At 54.0% G+C, this 11,435-nt stretch overlaps 1 protein-coding gene across 2 annotated transcripts; it reads right to left on the minus strand.

Annotated features, from left to right (window-relative positions):
* Positions 1 to 519: 519 nt before the first annotated feature.
* Positions 520 to 10,121, minus strand: AP2M1 (adaptor related protein complex 2 subunit mu 1). 2 transcript variants are annotated; one of them, XM_032298444.1, is made up of 12 exons: positions 9,861 to 10,121; positions 7,804 to 7,920; positions 5,713 to 5,978; positions 4,630 to 4,712; positions 4,234 to 4,239; positions 3,900 to 4,035; positions 3,661 to 3,802; positions 3,068 to 3,187; positions 2,834 to 2,969; positions 2,633 to 2,730; positions 2,057 to 2,168; positions 520 to 1,136 (listed from the first exon to the last, which is right to left on the minus strand). In XM_032298444.1, the coding sequence occupies exons 2-12, from the start codon at positions 7,875 to 7,877 to the stop codon at positions 1,002 to 1,004; spliced, it is 1,308 nt and encodes a 435-aa protein (XP_032154335.1). In that variant the 5' UTR covers positions 7,878 to 7,920; positions 9,861 to 10,121; the 3' UTR covers positions 520 to 1,001. The 2 variants fall into 2 exon arrangements, with proteins under 2 accessions (XP_032154335.1, XP_032154336.1); XM_032298445.1 differs by lacking the exon at positions 4,234 to 4,239.
* Positions 10,122 to 11,435: the final 1,314 nt, after the last annotated feature.

Genomic DNA, 11,435 nt, shown 5'->3' on the forward strand with positions numbered 1-11,435 from the left:
ACAAGCCTGTCCTCCTGCCACCCACTCAGCAAGATTTGGGAAGGCTGGGTAAATGATGGAATGAAGAGGTCAGTTTCTCCGGATGGCTATAAGACCAAATATGAATTTTGCTTCATCTATACTTAATCTAATTACAGAACATCTGCCTAAGAATTAGAGAAAGAGCTGGGTGCTGTGGTGGTGCACGCCTGTAATCCCAGCTACTCCGGAGGCCGAGGCAGGCTAAGATCTCTTGAGCCTGGGAGTCCGGTGACCAGGGGGAATAAAATGGAGCTAGGGAAACAATCTACCCTCAGGGTACTGGGGCCCGCTGGGGCTGCTTACCCTTGAGCCTTTCTTATTTGGGCCAGGAAACCTGGGCCCACAACGCACAAGGATAAGGGCTTGGATGGTCCAGGAGGGGACTGACTGGGACAAGACAAGGAAAGCGCCTTTAGACTACTCAGAACAGAAAACTTTGGGAACAGCAGTACCACCAGCCCCTCCCCACCTAGCTCTCACGTCAACACAACCAACAACTCCACTCCACAGAGTTTATTGGGTCTGTAACTGGACGAAGTCACACCGTACAAAGTGAAGCTCACACTATCCCAAAGCAGAGTGGGACTGGGGGCTGGGGTCCGTTACTGGCCTTCGGGGGAGCTCCGAGTGAGGGGCAGCCAACCCTCCCACTCCAGAGGTGTGGCCACAGGGTGGGAAGGAAAAGGAACCCACCTGGCTTTGGTCACAGCACTCAGAGCCTGGCACTAGGCCAGGACAGACAGGCGGCTGGGAGAGCAGGAACCTCAGCCACCCTGCCCAGGGAGCCTGGGGTGCCCAGGGACTGCTCCACCAGTCCCACTTGCAATGTGCTTGGCCCAGACCTAGACTCAGGGGCTGGTGCAAAGGGAAGGCAGCAAAGCAGGAGGAAGGAGACACTGACGTGTGGTGGCAGGGAGGGAGTGGCACCTGGACCTGTGGAGGAGGGTGGGTGGGGAGGTGGGCTAGCAGCCTAATGGCAGCTAGCATCGAGTTTCATAAATGCCGCTGCGGCCAATGTAGCGCACCCATTTGATGACATCGTGGTCGCTGTAGTTCAGCTTCGGTTCAAACACCTTCAAGTAGCGCACCTTGAGGCCAGAGGGCGCAAATGGCACCTGGGCAAGGAAAGCTCGTTAGAAATGTGGCCTTCCTCTTACAGCCGCTCTCCTCTGGGAAGTCCCGTTGCCCTGCCCTACTTCATCCCACTACAGGTGTTTGAATGGCTGCGGCCCTGAAAGCAGCTGGGGGGTGAGGGACCCTCTAAGAGGTGACTAAAGAAGACAGCCCTGCCTGTGACACCTTGAATCACTTCCTTTAACAGCAGGAGACAGCAACCAAATTAGAATATACTTATCCTGCTCAGTATTATGAACTTAAAAATAAGGCGGAGAAGGCCGGGCGCGGTGGCTCAAGCCTGTAATCCCAGCACTCTGGGAGGCCGAGGCGGGTGGATCACGAGGTCAAGAGATCGAGACCATCCTGGTCAACATGGTGAAACCCCGTCTCTACTAAAAATACAAAAAATCAGCTGGGCATGGTGGCGCGTGCCTGTAATCCCAGCTACTCAGGAGGCTGAGGCAGGAGAATTGCCTGAACCCGGGAGGTGGAGGTTGTGGTGAGCCGAGATCGCGCCATTGCACTCCAGCCTGGGTAACAAGAGCGAAACTCCGTCTCAAAAAAAAGAAAAATAAAAAAAAAATAAAAAAATAAGGCAGAGAAAATGACGTCTACCATGCGTAAAACAAAGTCAGCCCATTATTCTGTCTGCAAGCAAACTTTGTGTCTCACCTGGCATTTACACAATCTGAGTTTTTCAAAAGAACTGTGTTAGAACAAGCCAAGAGAAGTTAAAGATTTTCCTCACTGTGAATAGTAATTTCTGCGAAGAGGCTTGAAGGGGAAGGATGGATCTATGAATTAAAGCCACTTCTTTCTAGGCCTCAAGTTTCCTCACCTCTAAGGTGTTTATCAAGATGACCTCTAAGAGCTTTTCCAGCATACCCTGGCATGACTCTAGGTCCCTCCTCTGCCATACCTCAAAGTTCATGGAAATGGGGGGTCGAGCCCATTTCTTCTTGTCGTTGGTAGGCAGAAGCTCAATCTCTGCGCTGATCTGCGATTCCTTCATACCTGCCATGCGCTTGATCCTGGGAACACAGGGGCAGTGGGCAGCCTGTTGTAGCGTGGAGGAGTTTAAAGGGCAGTTGCCCATTTTTAGCAAAGAGAGAGCCCAGGAGGTGCCAGGACAAGAAGAGGTGGTCAGGGCCCTGAAAACCACTTGCTATGGAGCCTTGGGTCTACTCCTTTAGGACAGGATGCAGTTTCTGCTTAGACACTTGGGCATGCTGTCCTTTGCTGTCTGCCTCACAGATATATTACAGGGGCAAGTAGGGAAACACTGAAGCATCTTAAAAAATAAGCACATGCATGAACCCCAATGCAGGCGTGTACATACTCACACAGAGGTATAAGGGCTGACAGTACAAGCTGAGGCTCCTAGAACAGCACACAAGCACACTCCCCCCACCCCTCATGCAGAAGATCAAAGGTAAAACAAGAAGGTACACTGCCATCTCGAGCCCTGCTGTGGCCTAATGAAGGAAAGACTCACTTCCATACGATGGCGTTCTCGCTGGCCTTGTACTTGGCCTTCCCCTTCATGCAGATCACCTGCACCCCACTTGTGTTCAGGGGGGTTGGGATCCTCACCTAGAAGTGACACAACTGTCAGGGAGCTCTGTTGGGCTGTGACATTAGCTGCCTTTATGCCTAGGGACAAGTTCTTCCTCCTCCCCGAGGCCCTTGTCCTCACCTCAATCTTCTGAGCCAGCAGTGAGGGTTTAAAGTTGGACTTGATGACCACCTTGACCTCCAGTTTGGTGCGTCCCACTTCTCGCACTAGCGGGATGACCCGGAAAGGAAGGATGATGTCCTTGGTTGTGCGATACCTAAGGGATGGGAAGCAAGGTCACCAAAGAGCCTGATGTACTTCCCCTCCTCGATCTCTGCCAGCAGCACTGGCTGCCTCCCCCCATCCCAGCGGCACCTCATAAGCTCAAACTCTCCATCTGGCGGGATGAAGCTGATGCTGCGTTCAGAGTCAAACTTGCTGAGTCGTACACACTGGTGGAAGGTGCAGTCATCAATGGCAATTGATTGCTTCCCGCTGCAGGCAGGGGCAGAGGAGGAGATCTTATTGGTATAGGAGAATGACAGGTGTCAGGCTGGGAGACCACTCCACCCCAGGCTAGCACCATAGACTATGAAAACCTGCTAGAATGCAGCTTTCTGACACACAGGTCTGCCCCAGAGTTTGGGATGACAGGGAGGCTTGCAAGCTCATTCTCTCCAGAGAGCCCTGCTGCTCGGGACTGGGGTGTTTCAGGCACACAGGACAGAGGCTGTTAGTATGTACAGAAGAGGCTTGGTCCTAGGGACCAAACAGAGGGGCCTGCTCTCTGAGGACAATTCCCTCATCTCTCTCAGCACTAATGTGAAGAGCAAACAGCCAGGCTTACCACCGGGAACAGAGAGTTTACAATTATGGTGGGAATGAAGTTCAGAAGAAACTTGGGTTCACTAGACCCCACTGAGCCCTCCGTGGGACACCCCTTCCCGCCAGCTCCCTGCCTCAGGCACCTCTTGCTTGTTTCATCAGCTGTGCCTTTGCCCTGTTTTTCAATGACGATCTTGTCATTCATCCCAAATTTGCATTCAGGCATCCCACTCAGGTAGCTCTTCATCACCACCCGGCCCGACACATGGGCGCTCAGCACCTGCCCTGGTGATGAACAGATAAATGGGGAGCAGCAGAGTCAGGCGGCAGGCCCAGGATCCTGCCCTGGCCCCCTCCTGCTTTATTATGAAAGGGACCTCACCTTGTGGGGACATGAGCAGGTTCACACTCTCCAGCACGTCCAGGAAGAGCTCATTCCGGCGATACTTGATACCCTCTCGCCGCCAGCCGATCTGCCCCGTCACCTGGCTGGTGATCTGTGACTGCTCTTCTTTTGTCTACATGGGGGCAGAGACAAACAGCAACAGCCTCACTCCTCTCTCCCTTTCCTCATCCTGTCTCTATCCCCATTCCACCCTCATTCCCCTCCCTTCCAGTCCCCACCTGTAATCCATTTTCCCCTGTGAGCCCCAAAGGGCAGGGCCTGGATAAAACAAAGCAAAGCTGCAAGGGTGGAAGCTAAGGGAACAGCTTACCTGATGCTGCAGGCCGCAGGGCCAACGAGGTGCCCACATGAAGCAGCAAGGGAGGCAGAAAAGGAGGAGAAAGCTATGAGGCTTGGATCCTAGGAAAGGGCCCAAGCTCTCTCCCTGCAAGAACACCAGGCCTCAGGAGCAGGCCTCCTCCCCCACCCCTCAGTGCAGAAGGAAACTGCTAGAGCTGTATTCCTGGTAACAGAGATGCTGAATTGGCTGCTCCTGCAGCGGGAGGACCACACAGGGCAAACTAACCCTGCAATCACAGCAGGAGGCTCAGGCCAGCACTTCCTGTCACGGGAGGGCTCATGAGTCAGCTCAGACAAGGCTCAGGGGCCAGCGGAGATGAAGGCAGATTGGACTCCACCCTGACTACAGATTGCACAATTCAAGTACCTGACTCTTGATGCCCTGCTGGGTGATGAAGGTTTTCAGTGCGCCTGTCTCGGAATTCTGTGGGTAACCAAAGTCTAGAATCTCTGCAAAAAGAAGGGAACCATCAGCCCCTGGTCAAAGCTTCTTCATTCCAGTCCCTACTCGGGCCTACACGTCTGGCTGGCACAGCTTCCAAAGACTGTGTGGATCAACTCGACAGAGTCTTCTAGCTCTATAGCATGTATTCTGTGATTTGTGCTTGATAGGAAAACAATTCAAATGTTTGATTTTTTTCCAATAGAGAAATCAAAGCCAGGCGCAGCAGGCTCATGTCTGTAATCCCAACACTTTGGGAGGCCAAGGTGGAAGAATCACTTGATACCAGGAGTTCAAGACCAGCCTGGGCAACACAGTGAGACCCAGCTCTGCAAAAAATAGTAAAATGAGCCAAGCATGGTGGCATGTGCCCATGGTCCCGTCTACTCAGGAGGCTGAGGCTTCAGTGAGCTTCGACTGCACCACCGCACTCAGCATATGTGACAAGAGCAAGACCCTGTCTCAAAAAAAAGAGAAATCAACAGAAGAGTCACATGGCCAGCGGGTGGCAAGTCAAGAAGCTTTGAGCCGTTTTCTCCAGAAAACAGACATTCAGAAGATGGAAGGACTCCCCTTCCCTTACATCACACTCTACAGAGAAACAGAGATACCAGTGCACCTCAAGGGGCCTGTAATAGCTCACTCTCCCTCAGGATCTGAAGCAGCTGCCAAGATGGGAAACGGGGAGGAGAGCCAGTGAACCAAGGTCCAAGCCACAAAGGAAAGAGGATGAATACAGGAGGCTCAGCCACCAAACCTGACTCAGGTTCCAAGCCCCCTGAAAGGCCAAAACACCTGCTGGCCTATGTCTGTGTTCTACTTCAGAGCAGCCTTTAGGTCTGGATGTGAACTGGCCTTCTAAGAGACATAGAGATCCTTGCCCAAAAGACCAGATACTCAGAAAGTTCAGAGTGCACCAGAGCCTCAGACCGGCACCAGCTTCAGGCCAGGCCCAGCTTGCTTCTTCTCCACCCTGGGCCTGCCGCCCTGCCAGCCCACCAGCCTCACCATCCAGCAGCTCATATATGAGCACAAAATTATTCTTGATGTTTTCCTCGCTGATCTTGCCAAAGTAGGCAGCCATCACATCACACATCTTATACAGGAATTCGAAGACCATGGCAGCGTTGACATTCTGCTTGGTGACTGCTGCCAGCCAGATGTTGGACCGCTTGACGTGGAAGAAGCTGGTGCGAGCAATGTTGGTGACGGGGCTGCGCACCTGCTGCCGGGCATGGATGACATTGACCCGAAAGGCATCCACTGCGTTCCTCCTGAGGGAAAAGGGCGCATGGGACCTGCTCAGCACCCAGGCCAACCTCACCCAACAAGGACCAACCACAGCTGCTAACACCCCACCCTCCTTACTACAGAAGTCTGACACACACGCTCTAAAGAAAACCAGTGCCTAAACCACTAGGGTGGCTCCCTTCTCATGACTGCCCGTGGAGGCATGGGGAGCGGGCCCGAGCGGGGCTGGTGTCTACAGCCCCCGAGAAATAGGGAAGTCAGGTATTAAGGCCAACGTAACCTTAACAACGTGAAGTTCATCAGGTTTAGAGACAGACAGTCCTGACTCCCAGGGCTGGCCCAGTTTCCCGGCTTTCTCTAGCTTCCCCGTAAGCTCCCAGGCCCAGGACAGAAGACACTGCCTCTTCTCCAGTCCTCCTGCTAGTGTCCCACCAGTGGGGAAGGCCAGCTCCTCCAGACGTCAGACAAAGCCAGCATGACTTCAGAAGTCACGAAGGAGGGAGAGGTATGCAGGGGCTGTGGAACTCTGCAACCCATTCTTGCCAGGATCCAACCCCAGAGCAAGTTCAGGGACTGGAAAAGGATGCAGGACAACAATGACGGGGGCAGGGCCCCCCACCTGTACCTGGGCAGCAGCTTGAGAGGCCCCTTACCTATTGCTACGGCAGCCAATGAGATGGGATGAGAGAAATGACGCCAGCAGAAGAGGAGAGTGACAGCAACGAGAGAGAGGGTTAGACATACAACACACCGGGAGGGAACACACACCGGGAGGGAGCACACACCAGGAGGCGGAGGCAGGCGAGACAGGCAAGGCGGCGCATGACCGGCCTCGGCTTGCCCAGTCCATCCGAGGCCGGAGGGCTGGGGGGGTTAGCCAGCCAGGTTCAGCCAGGCCAGGCCCTGCCACAGCTGCTCTAGCTCATGCCACTCCACCAGCCAACAGACAAACGGCCTCAAAGGCCAGGCCAGCCCAGCGCCCAGGGAGTCAGGTGAGGGGCACAGCGACAGGCCCATCCTGTGACTGTATCTCCAGCTCTCTGGGGAAGAACAGGCAGCAGGAACCAGAGGAGCCTCATCTTGTTAGCACCTCGCAGGCTAGGCTAGGTCCCCAGTTGGAAAGAACGAGGGCGTCCAGGGGGCACAGAATGAGAAGGCAGGCTGTGGCTGTGTGAAGGTCTGAGGGGCCCAGCACATGGAGCCGTTCTGGGTCTACTGATAGGCCGGGGAGGGCAGCATGGCCTCCCTGCCCTCCCTCCATGACCTGGAGAGTGCCTCATGCTTCCTCCCAGCCTCTCCCGCAGGAATGGCCCAGAGGAACTGAAGACAGCTGAGTCAGCAGCCTGACTCCTCCTGAGAAAGGGAGTGTGAGAGGATTTGGCAGCCTGGAGAGGCTTTCAATAGAATCCAGTGAAGGCGCTTGACATGAGAAGGGCTTCTGAGAGCAAGGCTTAGATGGATTAGGACCTCCAGCCTGGCCACTAACTCCACCCACTGGAGGCACTTCTCCCTCCTCCTCCTCAAGGAAGGAATTAACTAGCCTGGGCAAAAGCACTCTTCAGCACCCAGGCCTGTAACTAAAGAAACAGGATGCAGGAAGGGCAGGAGTTCCTCAGGCTGTGGGACCTTGCCATTCCACAGGTCCCACCTCGTGGCCTGCAGGCTGCCTGCCAGGCCAATACCACCAGAGCTAATGGGAGCCAGGCTAACTAGCTGGGCTTCCAGGATGCAGCCAGGGGTCGGGGTGGCCCAAGTCAAGCCTCTGGTGGGAACAGACCTAATCCTGCATGCTGGGGCTGGAAGGGGAGGCAAGGAGGGGGGCACAGCTGGCTGGGCCAGGGGACTCACCCGATGTCATCTCGGTAGACTCGGGAGATGAGCACCTCCCCCTTGTGATTATAGATGAATAAGCCTCCAATCATGGCGGCAGATCAGTCTCCGAGGCCCATCGCTCTGAGAACAGACCTAAGATAGGCGGGGGCGGGTAAAAGAAGGCCTCAGAACCCCTGCCAACATCCCTGTGGAGCTGTGCAGGTCACTGGAGCTTTTTTCCTGACTCAACCCTCTAGCGAGTGACCCTGCAGCCCTCCCAGACAGGCCCCTCCCCTCAGCCAGGCTCCAGTTCCGGTTTATTCCACACTGGATGGGAGGAAGAAAAGGAGAGAGATTAGGCCTAGGGCTCTAAGGCCGTATTGACCCTCCCTTTCCTGGGGCTGAGCATCAGCAACCCCCCGCCCCCTCTCCCGAGCACTGAGCTCAGAAATGATCCTTTTCGGCCACCTCCCGTGCAGACTCTCAGGCTGCAGCCTGTGTCACTAAGGCCTGCCTGCCTGCCTGCCTGCTGCTGCAGGAATGGCGGTGGGAATTACTACAGCTGGTTCAGGCCTGGAGCCCCCAGGCCTAACCTTTAGAGCATCCGGCCTCTCGGGCTCCACTACCCTTCAGAGAAGGTCGCAGGGCCTGAACCTCCGGCAATCACATTCCAGGAAAGGGTGTGAGGAGGAGAAGAGAAGGGAGCCCTCAGGCCCTACTGTCGGCCCGGGAGTGTGGCTTAACCTCTTCCTGGCAGTGGAATAAGCAGGCAAAGGGCAAAGGAGGAAGGTCCAGTGCTGGCAGACTACACTTCCATCACCCAAGCTGCTATTACAGCTACCTCTGACCACTGCTCCCCTTTCAAAAAGCTCTGGAATAAAATAAAAATAAGGACTGCGGTGGGGGGTGGGGGTGGTGCAAGCTCCTAAAATTAAGAAATCCTTCCATCTGAAATCGTGATCCAAGCCCATCTAGTAACTCACTGCTGGCCTGCGTACCTATAAGCAAGAGCCAGGGATGTCAGAATGCCTGAATTATTTGGGTCAAATTAATTTAAGTTGTTTGAGAAAAGGCACTACTTTGGTTTTAGATTTCCTGGATTAGCCCTGGTATTAATTTCACAGGGAGTACTTTAGCAGACTTTTCTAAAATGGAAAATAAAGCCTTTTCCTGTGGCTGTCAAGGTCTTCTGGAGGGGTGAGCGCTGTCTCAAAGTGGTCGACTCATCCCATACCTCAGTCCCTAACAGCCTAGGAAAGGAGATGCAAAATGGAGGTAGAGCCTGGGGCAAGGAACCAAGTCCACAGGTACCGGGTGGTAGGTAGCGCAGAGCACCGGAGAAGCGGAGGTAGGGCCTTGGACCTGCAGCGACAGCCAGGCAGCGTCCCCAGGTGAGCCCACAGCAGCAAACTGGGCTGGTGGGGTGCACCTGAAGGTAAGAGTTCCCAGTATGGAAAAGGTCAAGGCTTTAAGAAGGAAAAGCCGGCAGGGGGAGATTGACAGTGGTGAACAAGCTGGGGCTGACAGAGCCTGCCTGGGATTAGGCTGCAGAGTAATGGGGGGGGGGTGGGCTTTTCGCCCACCCTCTGGGTAGGGCATCGTGGGAAAAAATGGTGCCACGGGGTGCAGGGGCTGTCACAAGTCTATAGAAGAGCCAAGGGGTGTCACTGAACTGAGAGGAGGGGGCGCTGCATGGTGTGAGACTTGTCACGGTGCAAGACGGCGGCACAAGGGGGTGTCACTGTCCTACGAGACGGGAAAATTATCCTTGCGCGGAGGGCTAGGGGGTTGGCAGGATCCTAGGGAGGGGGCGCTGCGCAGCGTTCCTGCTCTGGGAGGATTCCAGGCGGTCTCCCTCTCATGGGAGGCGCCAGGCGGGTCAGGTGGAGGGCGCCGCTCCCCGCCAGCCCTGCAACCGCGCCCTGGGCGCCCCCGCCCCACCGTCCGCTCGCTCCCGGGTCTGAAGGCTGAAGCCACTCCCGGGTGTGGGCGGCTTTTCTCCCAGCTCAGTGCAGGGCAGGGCAAAGCTGGGCGGCGGGACAGACAACCCGCGGCGTTCTCCCTCGACCCATAAGGCCAGATGCCCGACTCACCTGGTGTCCGCGGCCCTCTGCTCTGCCGGCCCGGCCACTCTCGGGATCCCAAGATGTCCGCCCGCCCCCTGCTCCTCTGCCCGCTGCCTCGGCTTTCACCGCAGTGCCGGGGCCCCGCCCCGGGGCCGGCTGCGCTTGCGCGCCCGCCTCCCGCGCCGACTACAAATCCCGTCAGGCTTCGCGGCCTCCTTGCTAGCAATTTGAAGCTCTCTAGGTTTAGCAAAACCACAACTACCGACTGCCTTCGAGAAACCGTCCCCGCCTCACAGGGGAGGGATAGGCGTGGCCTTAGTCGGCCCTACCAGAAATACACATTCCAGCATACACCGCTCCACCCAATTTTTTTTTTTCACTGAGCACTCTGGGAATTGTAGTCTCTGCACTTCTTCCTGTTCCTATTTGTTTCAGAGAGCTTTGGAATATTAATGCCATTTGTAGAAGCACATCTGTTAAGCCTCGGATTGCTGTAGGCCTTTTCTTTCTCCAGAGTCCCAGGACTGCCTGTCCTTACTTTACACACAAATAAATGCAACTTGACAGTATAAGTGTTTGTGCTGAATTTACTGCTTTCTAACAGTACCTCTGATTCTCCCAAGCTTTTCTCAGATATTTGTTCCAGACATGAGCTTTTTCCAAGGGATTCAAGACCCAAGGAGAAGAGCGGGGAGGAAGGAGGCGACTACTTGGGAAGAAACTAAAGCTTTTCACAAATACATCCATGATTGTGCACTCTTCCTCGAGGTCAGCTAAAGCTTTTCATGAACGGGCCAATGCTCTTAGCTATACGATTGTTATGCCTTCTAGTGACAGGCATATATGTTGCTCAGAAGATGTGAAAAGAGTTGAATTTAGTTGGACATGGGATTTGAAATCCCCTCTTTGATAAACATAATCTTTACATCCAAGCTGAGGAGATAGAGCCAACCCTCAAACATGAGGGGCCTGCTTGGTTTTTGCAGAATCTGAAGAAAATCTGTTGGCTCTTCTCTTTCTGTTGGCAGAGATAAATTGCTGCCTTCCTTGGGCAGGACTGCACCTGTCATGGGAAGAAGGCAGGGCAAGAAAGGGCAGATCTGGTTGCAAATGTTACAGTCCTTCACAGCCTCCAGCCAGAAGCCACGATGTGACTGGATGAAGATGTGACCTCCTTCAAATCGTAGTCACAGCCTGAAGTCATTAAATGACTGAATATTGGCATTTCTAATTTTTGAACCAGCATTCAAGGCTTCAAGACTCCTGCCTTTGCAAAAAACTTTATCTTCCAAAAATACCCTAAACTGCTACCAATTTAGAGTAAATAATAATAATGATAAAATAATAATAATAATAATAATAGCTACCATTTATTGAGCACCTACTCTACTGTGTGCCAGGCACTGTGCTAGGCACTTTTCGTACAATATCTAATTTAAATCCTCACAACAACCCTGTGAGGTAGGTATTATTATCATCATTTTACATACGAGGGAACTGAGGCTCAGAGAGGTTAAATAACTCTCCTATCACACAACCAAAAATAGTAGAGCTGGAATTCAAACCCAAAACAACCTGACTCCAAATCCCATGCTCCAGTGA

This window comes from Sapajus apella, unplaced genomic scaffold (assembly GCF_009761245.1).
Source record: "Sapajus apella isolate SASKATOON/1434 unplaced genomic scaffold, GSC_monkey_1.0 scaffold38, whole genome shotgun sequence".
In the NCBI taxonomy this organism is placed as follows: Eukaryota; Metazoa; Chordata; class Mammalia; order Primates; family Cebidae; genus Sapajus; species Sapajus apella.

Excerpts from the sequence above, each read along its gene's own strand:
- AP2M1 (XM_032298444.1), bottom strand. The coding sequence starts at position 7,877 with ATGATTGGAGGCTTATTCATCTATAATCACAAGGGGGAGGTGCTCATC. Across the intron at positions 3,188-3,660 it reads GCTGATGAAACAAGCAAGAG|CGGGAAGCAATCAATTGCCA; the intron begins GTGCCTGAGGCA and ends CCCTGCCTGCAG. Across the intron at positions 1,137-2,056 it reads CCATTTCCATGAACTTTGAG|GTGCCATTTGCGCCCTCTGG; the intron begins GTATGGCAGAGG and ends TTCCTTGCCCAG.